Below are 17,479 nucleotides of genomic sequence, written 5' to 3' on the forward strand. Positions count from 1 at the left end.
CCAGAAACTCGACAATGCCGACACTAGATAGACTCACAGCCCTGAGGTCAGGAGGAATCTTCCTCTGACAGTTGGTCTTCAGGACTTTGCACTTTTTATACGAAGGCCGTTTGTGAGCAAGCACAGGCCACTGAACTGAGTCCACTGACCAACACTGATCTCAAATGTGTGGGAAAAATACCGTACCTTGTCTCAAAGGGAAGTGCTTAATTATTATTGAAGACAACCCAACTCCTTCAACCCAACTCCACCAGCAGACAGTGATCTTCTTTAAATACAAATGCGACCCTGTTGCTCTCCCCTCCGAGCCCTTCACCAGCTCCCCACTGCTCTGAGGATGGTGTGCAAAGCCCCTGGCGTGGCTTTCGAGGCCCTGCCTCTCTCTCAGGCAGGGTTCACTTTGGGCCACTCTTTCCCTTGCCCACTATACACCCGCCCTGTGACCTTTCACCTCACGACGTTATGCTCCCTCCGAACTCAGACCTTTTCTACACTCTTCTTTAGCCTCGAACTGTACCCCTGTCTTCAGCAATCTGGCCAGCTCCCACACATCCTTCGTAACCGGGGCTGCCTGTCATTACCAGGGATGCCAGCATCAGCCTTGTGCCCAGCCCAGGCTGGGTCGATGTAAGGGCTTCTCGCAGCACCAGCTGGCCCCTCCCTACCGCACCACACAATTCCACCGGAGTAACAGTCACTGGGAAGTTATTTTTTGAAAATTCGTTTTCCCCATTGGACAGACCAAGTGGGTTCCAGCACAGCGCTGGCCTGTGGACTTAGTTAAACTTTCTTTTTCAGGAGTATGCTCATCCTACGACGCCAGTGGCTTATAGACGAGTTGAACGAGAGAAAGATGAGGCTGTGCTTCGACAGGGCTGGCTGTGAGTGACAAGACAGAGCTGGGGCAAAGCTGGAGGGCACTGTGGGTTGTCAGGCAGCTCACGTTGCCATACAAAACATACTAGACTGGGTGACTTAAACCACAGAAATTACCTTTCATGCTTCTGGAAGCTGGAGGTTCAGCATCGGTGCCAAGCTGGTTGATTTCTGGCCAGCGGTCTCTCCTGCCTCCTGGGGTGCCCCTGCTCCCTGTTCCCATGGAGGGGGCAGAACGAGCACTGGCCTCTCTCCCAGTGAAGGCTCTAATCCCCCATAGGGCCTGTCTCCAACACTGTCACCTTGAGGGTTAGAGACTCAACTAAGAAATTTGGGGGGAACACCGGTCAGTCCAGAGCAGGCATTAAGCGAGAGTTTTTAGGGGGGAAAGTCCTGAGCAGACCTTAATGCTGATGGGAGACACCAGCAGAAAAGAGGGGGTGAAGCTCCGGGAGAGGGGGCCGGGGAGGTGAGGCGAGGGGCAGAGCACGGTGGGGGAGGTGGCCGTGTTTCGGGGCAGCTCCCACTCTGACACCGGACAAGGAGCAAGGGGCATGCGCAGCACCTCGTAAGAGAGATATCCTTTCTGATGTGCAAGGGTGTGTGTGTGGTTTGGGGACAATGGCAGAGGTTCTGTGGAGAATGAGAGCTGAGTCAGGACACTGCCCGAGTGGGCCGGGTCCGGAGAGCGCGCTCACCTCGAGTGTCTGGAGTCACCAGCGCCCGGTGCTGAGCGGTTCTCCACCATCACCGGGCATCTGGGCGGAATGCAGAGAAGGGCGACAGCCGTCTCGGTCCAGAGCAGCCACGGGCACGGGGAACATTCACTGGGAGGTGCCAGAGTGAGGACCAGGGTCTGGAGGAGGGTCACGGACGCGGGAGGGGCTGGCTGACAGGGAGGAGGTGCTGGAGAGCGTCTGTGTGAAGGGAGTAACCGGAATGGTGCACGTGGTCACAGAGTGGGATGCTCAGAGCGGGACTTCAGAGGAGGAGCAGCTCTCAGCCTCGCAGCACGTGGCTTAGGAGTAAGTGGCTGAAGTCCCAATTCCTGGGTATTTGGAAGAACAAGATGAGTCCATCACAGTCAAGAGTCTAATGCTCAGAGCAGATCAAGCCGGGTAAAGAGCCTCCCTGGCAGAACTCCGTCTTCACAGGCACATCTCCTGCCAGGGGCCATAGCTCCAGTTCCCTACCTGTGGTCGCAGCCACCAGGCTCCCCTCCCTCTTCACCTCTCCACACTGCACATCCTGAGGCTCTTCGGGACTGACAGAGACAGAAAAGATAGAGGGTCCAAGGAACTGATACAGAGGGTCACACACACCATTTAGATCACCAGTTCGGGTGACATTGACATTTATCTGATATGCGGCTCTTGCTCTTGGCTCCTGAGACTGAAATGAAAATCGTTGCCATTTAACAACTGTATTGTGGGAGACTTTGGGGGACATCCTCTTTTTGGGTTTTCCTTAGGAGCAGCACTGCCACCTAAGCATTTTTCCTTTTTACAGCCACAGCTGGGATTAATGTTACGAGGACGATTGTCCTCCAGCAAGAATCACCAAGACTGGAAGATGCCCCAGGACCATCTTGCTCGCTTGTGGCAGACGTCACTAACAGACCGTGACACTTTGCACTGCACATGTCAGATCAAATTCATTGTCCAAACCGGGACACTTTGGAGAGTAGAAGGGAATACCAAAAATAATTAAATGTAAAATTACTGAAGTGTTTATTTATTGACTAAGTTGATTTATTTTATGGGTGGAACTATAAAATTGTTCTATTCACATATTTTCAAAGTTCTTCCTATAACTGAAGCCTGTTTATATTAAATAAAAATAAAAATAATTTATATTGATTTTCTCAATGTTTTAAAAAATAAATGGGAAAATTATTCTTGGAATACATTTATATAAAGTTGGGCTCCCCACCCCAAATCTATCTTCCATGCCATAGCACTGATATTTTTATAAAGAATGCATTTTTAATATAATCTAATCTTTATTTTTAATATAATTACCCACAGCCCCCTTCTTCTCTGTTTTTTTCTTTATTGATTTTTTACAGAGAGCAGGGGAGAGGGAGAGAGAACTAGAAACACTGATGAGAGAGAACATCAATTGGCCGCCTCCTGCATGCCCTCCACTGGGGGTCAGGACCACAACCTGGGCATGTGCCCTGACTGGGAATTGAACAGGCAACCTCTTGGTGCATGGGTCGACGCTCAACCCCTGAGCCACACGGGCTGGGCCACAGTCTCCTTCTATATTTCATTTGTGGTTAATAAATTTGAAATTTTTGACATTTTTGATTGCTCCTTCTAGTGAAGTCAGAGCAAATTCTGAGAAAAAAGAGGATATTCTTTTTTTGTTGTTGTTACTTTTTTCTTATTCAAATGTTTGACTTCAGCCCAAATATTTTCACAGATTCTGTTGCTTTGTTTCTATTCTTTGACAAATATTTTTATGACAAAAATTGTCAAATAAGTTGACCTTGTGATTCTTAGAAAATGGTAAACCTTCTCAATTTCATTTCATCAAAAGGTTCAACTCAAACTTTGAGATATCCCAAAGATAAATTATAGAACTTCAAAATTAAATCTATACATTTTTTTCTCCTTTTCTCCCCCTAGACACCCTCCTCCCGATCCCGTCTCCCTCGTCCCCCAACCACCATCATTGTTATCTATGTCCATTGGTTATGTACACATACATGAATATGTATGGTAAGTTCTTTGGCTTATCTCCCCCCCCCCCCCCCCCCCGAGGTTTGTCGATCTGAGCTGCACTCCTTTCTGTGTCTCTGGGTCTATTTTGTTTATCAGCTTATTTTGTTCATTATGTTCCACAAATAAGTGAGATTATGTGGTATTTGTCTTTCTCTATTTGGCTTGTTTCACTTAGGATAATACTTTCTAGGTCCCTCCATGTTGTCTCAAAGGATAAGAGGTCTTTCTTACAGCTGCATAGTAGTCAATTGTATATATGTACCACAGCTTTTTTATCCACTCATCTACTGATGGACACTTGGGCTGTTTCCAGATCTTAGTTATTGTAAGTAGTACTGCTATGAACATAGGGTACATATATTCTTTCTGATTGGTGTTTCAGGCTAAGTCTATACATTTTTGAGCCCTCGTTATGTATGTAATTTGCTCAGTGTCTCTGTTTCTGTAGGTATACGTTTCATTTCCCACCACTAGCTTTGTTGTCGGTAGGTCTGCACATCACTTCCAAAGCCGTTTGGTTTTCGGCGGTTTGGTGTTCCATTTGCTGACTACTGTGAGCAAAGATATCAGCTGGTTTTAAGCAAAAGACAATCAAATACAGAGGGCTTGTCTATAATACCATTTCAGAACACTCGAGTGATGTACAAAGTAATTCTTCAAAAGCACAGATCCAGTTGATTGGCAGCAAAGAGAAAATGTGAATATTACCATTTGATACCTTTTATTTGTGTCTCAGTTATTGTGTGTGTGTGTGTGTGTGTGCATGTAATGTGAATTTTGGCAACATATCCTCTACTTTAATTGAAAGACTATCGCAACTTCTTTGGATGAATTATAAATTGTGCGTATACAAAAATCAATTCCAAGTTCTGCTATCTATTCCATAGGATTCTTAATTTAGCAAGAAGAGTGTTTTCATCATGACACTTTGCTTCACCAAAATTACACTTGCGTTATCACTCCAAAATGGATATATTTAACTTAATGGGGAACATTTTAACCAAAATTACAACTACTCCTTCTCGATAATGTAAGATGTTTCACTTTGACGAAATGACTTCTAAAAGCTTTATTTCCATTCCATCAGCTGAGTGAAAAAAACCTCAGCCCATTAGTGAGATTAACCGATCACTTCTTAAAAGTATCTAACAGCACTGGTATAAAATTGGCCTCATCCCTCTGCATGCCAAGATCTTCTCCTGACGGTGAAGCCGACACAGAAACTGCTTTCATGAACTTCTTGTGCATATGCAAGAAACCACAGTATCCAAACAGAGTAAAGTTAATTTAGGAGAACAATCATTTTATTTAATTGAACAGCCATACTTCACATACTGAAATGTAAATGTACCTTTCGCAGTACTGTGTGTTAAATGATCAGCTTGGGCACAGTCTTCTTGAACTAATCGCTCGCCCGAGAAGATTCAGAACCATATTAAAAGCGTGTTAGCATTGTCACAGGTTCAGGTATGCTCTAGGAGCAAAGCCCAGCGCCTCCCCTGCACTGACTTTGCCCCTAATCTGTGATTATCCCGCTTCCCGGCCCCGCCGCCTGGTGGCTTCCTGCGTCTTGAAGGCGGCAGGGAGAGCCACGGCGCCAGTGGAGAAAAAACTTTGTCTTCCCACCAAATATTTTTCACACCTGAGATGGGGCGAAGTTGACTTTCCCTCACAGCACCTGTCAGAACCCACCTTGCTATTTTTTTCCAGCACGTGCTTTGCGTGCTTTACGGAATTAGACAGGTGATCACTGGCGGTGTCTCAGGTTTTCCCCGTGTTAAGGAGAGGACTCTGGTCACTGAACATGCATCTCACGCGCTGCTGGGCAGAACCCTGGCAGAAGCTGTAAGTACCAAGTGCAGGTCGGACAACTCCACTTCAGTTTCCTCTAATACAACTGTTAAATGACACATCCTTACAAAATAAAATATCCAGGACGAATGCCAAAGCAGCGGGAGCAACAGGCGCTGCAGCAGGCGAACGGGACACGTTTCACCCGAATGACCTTCCTCAGCCCAGAGTTTCTGGGAGCCAGAGCCACCTGATGGGTGTGGACTCACAGGATGAGACCCCCTGGGCTCCCTGGGCTTCCTGGGACTGTAGACAGCCTCTAGGTATCATTTCCTTGAATTTATTCTGTTCAAATGGAACCAGCAAGTCTCTATATTATCAGTGCTTTTTTGTGTGTGTGTGTGCCCCTAGCAGAAACCGAACCCAGAACTCTCTGGTCCTCAGGCCGACGTTCCAACCGCTGAGCCATACCAGCCAGGGCTATTCTCAGTGCTTTTACATCAGGATACAAGTGTTCTTCTTTCCAATCCTCACCCAAGGAAATGTTTATTGATTTTAGAGAGAGAGGATGGGACAGAGAGAAACATCGATCAGTTGCATCATATATGCACCCTGACCAAATTGAACCTGAAACCTGTGTATGTGCCCTGACCTGGAATTGAACCTGCAACCCTTTATTGTATGGGACGACGCTCCAACCAACTGAGCCACCCGGCCAGAGCCAGAGGTGTTCCGAATTAGATTGCCGGGATCCGATGCCCTCCATTCTCCTCTCAGATCCTGAGTGGGCCGCGTGCCAGGAAGCCGCGCCCTGGCCCACTGCTGCACCTCTTCTTTACCATTTGTGTCATTTGTTCCCAAATCTGTCTCTGCCAAATGGCACTTGTTATTGTAACTACTTAAAAATTCATCCGTTGCTGACATCTGATTGCAAAAAGAATCACTATCTCTTGGGAAACTATGCTGAATTCTTTGGAAAGACTCAATAAAGATAAGCCACTAAAAAGCTCATTAAATTAGATAAGGGTAAAACCAGTGTCGAAATTGGAGAAAGAAAAGCCCAAAGCCGCACAATACCGGCGGCACAACTGGAATGTAAGCCCAAGAACTCGTCCATGAAGAAATAAACCCCAAACGACAGCTAGTTTCCATATATTGCTGCCAGTATAAACCAAACTGGTCAGCCAGTTCTTTTATCTTTTATGGTGAAATTGTCTTAGGGCCAATTAGCAGTTGTGTGGTGGAAATGTTTGTGGAGAGAATGCTCACAGCAGAGATGTTTATGAAAAGGTGCTTAAGGTGAAAATACCTAGAACGAAAATGAGGAACCGATGATGAGTTATGAGTCAGGAAATAAAGTGCAACCAGCATTTTCATGCAGAACATGACCCGCCAAGTCCCACGCAGACCCGCTGGCCTGTCCTCTTTGACCTTCAGTCACACCCAGGGTCCGCACAGGGGTGTGCCTGAAAGAATGTGATGGGCACTAAGTTGAAGGAGAGGTGGATGGAGGGGAGAAGACATTGGAGCAGATCATAAAAAGCAAATCTCATGATTCGCTTCTTTGGATTACTCTAGTGTATGACTAATTATTACCAAGGTCACATTTTTAGGTCCCACTTCCAAATTCTAATAACTCATGTGAACAGCACATGTCTGTAATTCCGTGGTATGTAGACTACATGGAACTTTCACACCGTGAGGATCCTTTATTCTGAGATTATGTCCTTTCTACTTTCTTTTTAAGTTTAATGTTCTTTGTCAGGTGAAATGATGGTAGTAACAGGTAGTAGGGTATCTTGAAGTCCCTTAACTGGCAAATAAAAGTTGGCCACCATTAGTGGTCATCTGATTTCAGCTTTAATTTTATTGGCCCCTGGAGTCCACATGTCTGGTGACACAGGACCCGGCCTTTAAATGTTCATTGTCCCACCGGCATTCAGGGAGCGGCTGCCTAGTGTGGGAGGGAACAGGAGGTGTGCTGTACGCGTGACGCACAGACACACACAGGGCTGTACGCGTGACGCACAGACACACACAGGGCTGTACGCGTGACGCACAGACACACACAGGGCTGTACGCGTGACGCACAGATACACACAGGACTGCGGCGGAGGCCGGGGGGGGGGGGGGAGGGAAGGGGAGCAGGAGGTCAAGCGAGAGGAAAGGGGAGACATCTGTAATACTTTCAATAATAAAGATAAATTTTTAAAACACACACACGTGAACAGAAATCCTTCTTTTGACTCCAAGAGGCTGTGGTCTTTGGGTCACACAGTGTCACACCATGGAGGCTGCAACGCAGTTGACTCGGAGGGTGACAGGCTGTAGGAGACAGAGAGGTGGACAGCATGGGGATCACAGGCCACACAGGGGCCCTGGCTTCTTAGTACCTACAGAAATGGCCTAACCTATTATGAAATACTGGAGCCCTTGGGGAAATAAACACTCCAACAAACGCTGCATTGTTGCAAAACATGTATGTCAGAAAGTAAAAGACAAATGGAGCTGAGTTTAGAACAGTAGAGGTAAAATATTCCAGACACCAAGATGTGTAACTGTGAGCGGAAGAAAGTAGATGCAGGCTTTAAGAGACATTTATTAAGCAATTGTTTTGTTTAAGGACACACACAGGAAAGAAACCCGACGCCTGATTTCCTAAGACAGGAGAGTGACAGTAAACTCTTTAATTTTCACAAAGACCTTTAAAAAAGAAATCACAAATGAAGATATTAGTAGTGACATTTATGACCCATTGTAACAACACAGATTGACCGAGCCGCAAAGTCCGTGCAGACTTGGAACCCGGGGGGGACTCGTGACACAGGAGACTGTGCTCTTTGAACACGTTCACATGAGCCGATGCTCTCTACGATGCTAAACCCGTGGTGCTAAAGGCGAAAAAGAGTTTTGTTGTTTGAGCTAGAGAAATGTTGGGATTTGACATGTTAAAATCACACACAAAAATCTTCCAAACTATTCCTCCCGAATACTTTTCCCGGGCCTGGAGGGGGATAGGGGAGAGAAGTTCTGAAAAGAACACTGCCAAACATTCGGCCGATTTACATGACGCGTACGTTTCGAGGGCTTCAATGGTTTTCCGGTTTTGAGACTAGTTGATGGTCCCTTGAGCAGAGGATATCCCGTGTCACAGCAGGAAATGTGAATTAGAATTGCTGCCGATATCCAAGCAATTGGGAGGGACAGAGGCATGGCTTTTTTTTTTTTTTACCAAAATGGCTAGCTTCTGACACTGCAGGAGAATTTTTGTTCAAAAGGAAAAACACAAAGCCAGCCTCAGCAAACTCTCTTCCTCACCTGCTTCAAACTTAGAATACTGCCGAGAACTGAGTTTATTTAATGTGGATAAATAAAAGACGTGCACTTAAAGCAGTGAGTGTCTGCCACCGGCACACAGCTTTCTGTGGGCTTCGACTTCCAGTGCATATACGTGTCCTTGTGCTATCAATTCACCGAATTAACACCAGTCACTGATTATCTAGTTAAGTTACAGCTGTATATACCCTGGCTAGTGTTGCAATTTAAATCGCAAAGAAATCATAGGAGGATTATTAGATAATGAACCATGAATGGCACGGTCTTTATCTTTTAATGATATTTTTTTATACCAGATACAGTATTTCTGATGGAAGAAAGCTCTATTCAATTCACATAGACAATGTGAAAAGAAAGTTTGATATATGTAAATATGTATGTCACATTTCAAAGATATACACGCTGTTTTTTAAAAAAGCAAGAAAGTGTTTTCACCAGTCTTGTAAAAAGGCACCAGTCTTGCAAAAACGTCTGGCAGGTTTTTTAAATGTTAAATTCAAGTATATGAATAAATGAAAAAAATATATATATAGTTAAAATTGTCAATGTTGAACTAATCATTTTAAATTTTTTGTAATGATTTCAGGTTCTTAATAAAAGCATTGAAGTGAAAAGGCTGCAATTTCAAGTCAACTCTCATCACAACAATTTCACTGTAATAAAAAAGTTGACTGTAAAGAAATGGTTTCCAAGGTCTGGCCAGACACTAGAAGTGTTTCTAAATCTCATTGTCACAAAATTCTCAATTTTAAATAATCCATGCCAATGAACTTTTTCTTTAAAGCAATTATTAAAAAGTTCTTACTCATATAACAATCATGCCCTATTATGAAAACGACATAAGCCTTGATTTTGTGACGCGGTGTAAGAGGTGGTGTCAGAAGCCTCCTCGCTGTATAACCAGGAAAATGGAAACACAGATTAAATATGAAATCAAGTCCTTTACTCTCTGTACATTAGTGAAGAATGCTGTGAGTGTAATTACCACTAGCAGACACATCAGCAGCATCTACAAGTTTGACTGGTGTAAGAACAGCCCATTTTAAATTTATTTTGAGCCAAATACACAACAGCACAAGGAAATGAACCACCACCTGAAATACTAAAGAAAATTTGATCCAGTGTCACTGGAGATGTTCACTTCAAAACTTAATATATTTATTAGTTATCTCCTGCAACGTAACTCACAAATGTATAGCTCATTAAGAATAAAATCCTGGGTGTTTTCACCTCTAGAGTTTAGAACATACCAGGCACATACTAAATGTTTTGGAAATGATGAACTTTTAGAAACAATATTCCTCAGCGTAAATCCTGCTTTTCCCTGAGTCTTAAACAATTAATGGAGTATAATGATACAAAGAAGTTCCAAACAATAAAAATGCAATGATATAAAAGAACAAATTAAAAATCCCGTTCTCTAACCATATCCTCTGAGTCCCAGATTAACATCAGTGAAGGAAAACAGTGGTCCTTGCTGTGTAAACTATTCCCTGTGAACCCACAAGAAAAGGGGGACCATTGAATAGATAAGCAACTAATTAAAAGTTAGGTTTGTTTTTCTCTAAGGCAATCAACTGTGTGATAGAAGTCAAGCCCTTTTTGCTTGTTTTCGCTCAAGTAGAATGCATCTGTAGACAAAAACTTGAAGGTTTCAGAAGACTGAACTACCTCTTTGGGATTTACTGGACCCTATTTAGGAGAATAATGGTATCCTATGGGCTTGAATAAATCAGTGTATTTAAAAAAGATATAGCCTGGCTGGTGTAGCTCAGTGGCTGAGCGTCGACCCATGCACCAAGAGGCTGCCGGTATGATTCCCAGTCACGGCACAAGCCCAGGTTGAGGGCCTGATCCCCAGTGCGGGGCATGTAGGAGGCAGCCAATCGATGTTCTCTCTCATCGATGTTTCTATCTCTCTCTCCCTCTCTCTCTAAAAATCAACAAAGAAAAAAATATATATTGATGCATTCCTAAGAATTAACTGAATAATTAATTTGCTAAAGTTCTGAATTTAGACTAAATTGAGCAGTTTTAGTGTCAGAGTAGATTTTGGAAATATTTCTCTAACGAAATCCTTCTAATTATGACTACATTTTCATGTTTCTAAAATAAAGTTAATGAATTACTTTAGCATGATAATCTTTACTTTTGGTGAGGAAAAAATAATCAATCATGCAGTAATCTACCTAAATGGTTCAGTCAATTTCATAGCTGAACCAATAATTTCATGTGGGAATTGCATATATAATTTAGGATAGCACAGGACTATGAAGAGATCACTTTTGTCCCTGGCCAGTTTAGCTCAGTGGTTGGAGTGTCAGCCTAAGGACCAAAGAGTTGTGGGTAGATTCCTGGTCAAGAGCAACTGCCTCTGCCTCAGTTGCAGGTTTAATCCCGACCCTGGTCGGGTTGATGCAGGAGGCAACCAATCAATGTCTCTCTCTCTCTCTCTCTTCTTCCCACTCTATCTAAAAATCAATGGAAAAATATCCTCAGGTGATGATTAAAAAAAAAAGAAATAATTTTTGGAATAATATATTTAATATGCAAAGAGTTGACTAATATACAAGGTACTTTAGATCTATAACTAAAATATACAATATTTAGTTGAAGGAATGTAATAAGTCATCATTATGGTTAAGAAGGAGACTGGAAATCCAAGTACATACATCTGTCAGATAAGCAGGGGGATGTAAACAGCAAACTAGTTTGGAGACAGAACATGACAGGCATTTTGAAACAAATAGCTATAAGACTAAAGACGTTTTGAATATCACTAAGCAGTAACATTTAAGGGATTCGGAATTTTTCACCATTTGGAAAACTAGGTTCATTAAGTTCCTGTAAGCTTTCCAGAGTAAGTTACAAATTATTCCTTTATTCACAAATCAAAGCCTTATGGTTAGCTTAAGAATTTTTCTTAAGCCAAATAAGGCAGTTTATGATTTTCTATAATTTTTATAAAATTTTCTGAATATTATCACATATAATTTAAGCTAATTTAAAAATGCATCTTATATTTTATATCCATTTCCTTCCAAGCATGAATAGGGAAGTTAGGTGTGATTTGGGAGATTCATCATGCTATAACTCTGCAATGCTTATTTTGCAATAAAAAACATTTCAGGAAATGACTATTAATTTTTAAACATTTTATAAGATTAACAACAATTTTGCATATACTCTAGAGTTGAACTATCCAATATATTAACAACTAGCCATATTTGGCCATTGAGTAGTTAAAGAACTAAATTTTTTATTGCAATTCATTTTAAATTTAAAAACATAATAGTTTTAGTTATTCAAAATCTTTTATGTGTGTTTATCAACTTCAGTTTATAAATCTACTTTCTCATCAGCAAATTTTATGAAATCTAAAAACAGCAAGTATCATTGAAGAAAACTTAATGTCCAAATTAAAGTGCACAGTAAATGTAAAAAAACAAACCAAATTTCAAAGACTTTGCATTTAAAAAAAAAGAATGCAAAATTCTCCTTAATAATTTTTATATTGATTACTTTAGTACCTTGCATTATAGTTCTCTTGGATAGCACTGATCTAGAGCTATATGGAAATTTCTAGGTTTAAAAAGTCATGTTTTAAATTTTTAATTGTAATGTCATTCTTTCCATCAAACGTTTTTATCATTATGAAAGAGTAAATCAGATCAAGTACTTATCCAGTAAAAAGTGTCCTAATTGCCCTCTCTGCACCTTCTCCTTTCTCCAACTTGCAAAGCCCTTGCTAGCACCAACAGCAGAATGCAGAATCAGACAGTGAATATGCAGAAATAGTGTATGAGAGCACTGATGAGTGTGCAATCAAATTCAACTTCTCCCCCACTACACATTCTATCTTTTCTTTCCACCCAGCTGCTTCCAAACCTATCTGTCCCCAATTCCAAAGGTCACGTTCAACTTCCTCCCAAGTTCTGCTGTGCTATGGCTTCCAGTGTAGAATAATAAGTGATGACTTTGCTCAGCGATGTGTTTCGTCTTGTATTAGTACTAGATTCTGTCCAGGCCCGAGAACTTTCATCCTTCAGGGTGGAGAGCTTCCTCTGGGAGAAAGGTTCAAAGCCCAGCAGTTTTAACACTGCCACCCGGTACTTCTTGGACATGATGTTGTACAGAATGGGGTTGATGGCAGCACTGAGGTAGAAGAGGACAAAGGACACGAGGTTGCAGTATTGGCTGATCTGAGCAATCTCCAGGGAGCCAGCCTCGAAGGACTTGGAAAATAAGTATCGTCCCACGTGGAAGGGCAGCCAGCAGAGGATGAAAGCAAACACCACGACAGCTAAAAGAACAATGGGAGAGTGAACATCAGTTCAAGAAATGTCGTAGGACATCACATTTTATTTGGAAGGCATAGTTTTGTTTTGATTATGTATGGTGTGACCCCTGACTTCAGAGGAACATTATGTTCTGCTCTTCCCCATTCCTACATTTTCACCAAGGTTGAGTCTGTCTGGATCAATAGTTCAACCATTTTGACTGAGCTTTCCAGCCATTTCTCCTTAACAACTTTTTGAGTGATTTGTGATTGGATGGACATATTGACTCAACTGACTCGACCGTTTATTCACAATGGTTCACCATTCAAATGGTTCACCATTTCACATGTTAGACACAGCCAAACACATATGAGGTAAAGTGGTGAAACTCAGTTAGAGCTGTGTATCAGCACTCCACGGGGCACAGCTTCCTTGGATGTGACGTAGACTCATTACATTAAAATCTCTAGTTAGGAGACCAAGACAGCTATCCTTTTTTTTCCCTTTCCTTTCTTAAGTTTCACAGAGGACTGAAGATGAGAACCACTGAGCTGGATGACTCTTTGCCACCTACCGATAAACATAAGGAAGGCGTAAAGGCCCATAAAACCAACTGGCATTAATGATCATCCATCCAAGTCTTCACTTTGCCCATTTTTTCAAGACCTCTGCATTTCTAGATTAAGTTTTTTAAAATTCAGAATCAGAGAAAACTAACAGAAGATGTTTTAGCCCTTGTACTACTTTGGTGATGCCCTTCAAATTGTCAGGACAAAAGAACTGTTGAGACATTAATGAGGATAAGTAATGGCTTAAAAATAAAACTGGAGAAAATTATGAAACATATTCTCAGAACTAAGTTGCAGAGTAGCAACTGACTGCCACAGTCGCCACATGAACATCAAAGGTGGCTAGAGGGCACTAGCAGGTTTACAATCTATTAGTCATATTGTGAGGATCGCTGGGCTAGATGATGACAATTTGGGGCATTCGTTGAATAATCTATCACTTTAATATACAAGATTCCAAGAATTCTAAATTACAAATAGAAATCATCTTGGAGTGGCTTCTAAGAGTATTAAATCTGCAAATACAGGACTGGGCAAAAATAGGTTTACAGTTGTGAGTGCACAACACAGTTTATTCTTGTATTATTATTTACTAATGATTGTATTACTTTCCATGCAAGAATACACCCTGTTTTTTTGTATTCACAACTGTAAACCGACTTTTGCCATACATTATATTGACTATAATGTCCAAAAAATAAAGAGTGCAGACTCTAGTTCTGAAGAAGCAAGCAGAATCAATATTTTGCTTGACTGTAAAGACATTCTGTATCACTTCACGTGCACCAAACACAACGTAGATAAAGAAGTTGAATTCATACAGTGCTTATTCAGCAGACTCCAGTTGTGACACTCCTCACAAATGCTCCCTGCAGGCCTGTTGGCTTCACAAAGTCTCCCTTTCCCATGTTGGAAGCCTGCTTAGCCTACCTTATCCTTGATTATCGTAAGCTTTGCTACCTGGAAAGACAGGTAATCTGGAAAGAAATGGAGACGCCAGCATTGATTTGTCACTGACTTCCTCACAAAGCTGTACAAACAGCACGCAGCAGGGCAAACAGAATTGATTCGATTATCTGATTGGGAAAAATTGCAGGGCATAAAGCAAAGCACAACCTTGAAAGAAAACTGAATCATCTCTGACAGAATTCTCCGAATTGATCATCTCTTTGGTTAAATTTACCACTGAACACTTCCTAGATCTAATGCCTGCTTTTCTTGGTGTAACTTAGATAGCCACAAATTCTATTTGGGGCAGGAAACCTAACCTCACCTTTAACATTTAAAGCCCACAATAGATTTTTACAAAATATTTCAGTTTTGAAACAAAGCATCTGGGCTGATAAAGAACTCCTTTTAGGGAAACACATGGTGGGGTACTTTCCATGAAAGAGAGAAAGGAAAGCCAGGCAGAGACACAGAGATAGAGACCCAAAGAGAGTGGAGACTATGACAAAGGTGGCTGGGAGGTGGGTGGAGATGAAGGGAGAGAGAGAGAGAGAGAGAGAGAGAGAGAGAGAGAGAGAGAGAGAGAGAGAAAGAAAGAGTATGAGGAAAGATGGGAGGAGGAAGAGAAACAGATAAATAAAAGCAAGAGCAAAAATTGCTTTAAAAAAACATGCTGGAGAGAGACAGGCACGTGCACACGACAGAAAATCTAGGAGACCAAAGGGAGAGCTCAAGACAAACAGGAGAGAGAGTAACAGGGACTCAGAGAAGCAGAGACCGAGAGAAACAGGAGAGGTAGAGACTGGGGAGCCGGCAGAAAGGCTCGGGAGAGGGGGGCACCGGGAGAGAGCTCGAGGACGCCGAGACGCACCCAGCATTTTCACGGTTTGCTTGTGGTTCTGGTCCCTGAGCGAGGCGGCCACGGCCTCGCCGCGCCCCCTGCGCCACAGCTTCCTGCCGATGAGGCTGTAGAGCACAGTGAGGCAGAAGACAGGCAGGAAGAAGAAGACGCTGGACACCCACACCATGACCGTGAGCAGTCCGGAGCTCACCGCGAACTCGGTGGGGCGGCACTCGTTGGTGTCCCGAGGGTCGGTGCCGTTCTCGTGCTCCACGCCGACCAGCACGAAGATGGGCCCGGCGCTGCAGAAGGCCACGGCCCAGATGACCAGGATGACCAGCTTCACCCGGCCTTTGGTGACCACCACCTTGGCCCGCAGGGGAAAGCAGATGGCGAAGTAGCGCTCGACGCTCAGTGCGGTGATGGTGAGCACCGTGGCGTAGGTGCAGCTCTCGCTCACGAACTGGAAGAGTTTGCAGAGCAGGTCGCCGAAGTTCCAGGGCCGGTACTGCCAGAGGCGGACCAGGTCGAGGGGCATGCAGAGGAAGATGAGCAAATCGGAGAAGGCCATGCTGGACAGGTAGAGGTTGGTGGTGGTGCGAAGCTCGCGGAAGCGCGACACCACCAGCATGGTGAGGAGGTTGCCCGCGATGCCCACCACGAAGAGCGCCACGCAGGTGGCGGTGACGCCGGCCAGCAGCGGCGCGGGGAAGAGCGGCATCAGTTCGTCCGCCAGCGAGTCGTTGTCGTGGGGAGCATCCCAGCCCAGGTCCAGCAGCGTGAGGTTGGGCCCCGGCTCTTCCGTCAGCGTCGCGTTCCACATGCTACCGGCTCAACTTACCCGGCTCTGATGAGACTCCGCTGAGAAGCTGGGCGAGGCTGGTCCTGGAGAAGGTCGCCTTGGGCGCGAGACAGTGCGAGGGGGCAGCGGGCGCGGGCGCGCAGGGAGGAAGCTTGTTGAGGAAAAAGAGAAAAGTGAGAAGCAGAAGCCGGGGTAGAAGGTGACATTGCGAGCTTGGGGCGGGGGGAATGGGGAAAGGGAGGCTGGGACGCGCGCGCGCGCACACACACACACACGTCCGTGGTGAAAAGAACAGAGAGTGACTGCTCTTGTCTCCCCTTTCCTCCATCCTCCTCCCCAAAGACTCTAGTCTCTCTCCCAACCCAGCATCTGGCTGGCCGCCACACGCGTACCTGTCACTGGGGCAGCCCCGCCTTGCCTTCGGGTTCTCGCTCCAGCTGCATCTCGCACTTCCTCAAGCGTCCTGGAGCGTGGAGGACCTCGGACACCCGGCACTGCGGAACAGGAGCGCAAGGAGAGCCTCCCCAGCATTGGCCGCTGCCTGGCTAATGTGACCCAGAGGGAAGGGGCGGGGGCGGTGGGGGCGGTGGGGAGAACGCCTACAGTAGCCGAGACCTGTGTTCTCCCTCAACAAGGGGTAGTGTTGGTTACGGACCTGGTGGGGAGAAGGAGCGAGCCTGCTCAAATGAGCTTGGAAAATGAGGATAGGGAGTAAAAAAAGGAGGAGCCTAAGTGTTAACGTTCCGACCGGTGTGCACTTGGGAAGAGCCTCACGCAGTTCTAGAGGCGAAACAGGCTCAGAGGTGTGTGGCCACTTGTTCCAGTTCACACAGCGAGTTAGGCACTCTGCGACTAGACTTGGATCTCCCACTCGGTTTGGATTTTTGAGCGCGAAGGGGACAAGATGTGTGTCTAACTGTTCTGAATACCAGCCCTTTGTACAGTCCCCAACTCGGCGACGGTAGGGAAAAGGCTGTGTGGCTCACTTTTGCCTGATGCAAACCTCGGGGGAGGCAGAGGGACGAAAGGAAAGGAGTGTGGTGGGAGGAGGGTAGAGCCTGTACTGCTGTCCACCAAAGGAGGTGGACAGAAGCTGTACTGCTGACACGTCCAGGGCACGCAGTAAACATTTGAGGCATGATTGAGGGAGATCAGCCATTGGGTAGATATGTTCACTTGGGCAGGGTTATCAACCTTTTTAAGTTTTCAGGATGTTGTGGGATAAATATAGGCTGCGTTGCTGTTATTGGGGTTGCTGTTGAGGGGTAGGAGCTTCGCCCTAAGGGAATGGGTCGGAGGCCCCCCTA

The 17,479-nt window shown here is 44.5% G+C and overlaps 1 protein-coding gene across 1 annotated transcript; it reads right to left on the reverse strand.

Moving 5' to 3' along the window:
- Nucleotides 1-12,649: 12,649 nt before the first annotated feature.
- On the reverse strand, nucleotides 12,650-16,234 carry GHSR (growth hormone secretagogue receptor). The gene is made up of 2 exons (XM_036243503.1): nucleotides 15,401-16,234; nucleotides 12,650-13,035 (listed from the first exon to the last, which is right to left on the reverse strand). The coding sequence occupies exons 1-2, from the start codon at nucleotides 16,191-16,193 to the stop codon at nucleotides 12,650-12,652; spliced, it is 1,179 nt and encodes a 392-aa protein (XP_036099396.1). The 5' UTR covers nucleotides 16,194-16,234.
- Nucleotides 16,235-17,479: the final 1,245 nt, after the last annotated feature.

Source organism: Molossus molossus, unplaced genomic scaffold (genome assembly GCF_014108415.1).
Source record: "Molossus molossus isolate mMolMol1 unplaced genomic scaffold, mMolMol1.p scaffold_m16_p_5, whole genome shotgun sequence".
Classification (NCBI taxonomy): Eukaryota; Metazoa; Chordata; class Mammalia; order Chiroptera; family Molossidae; genus Molossus; species Molossus molossus.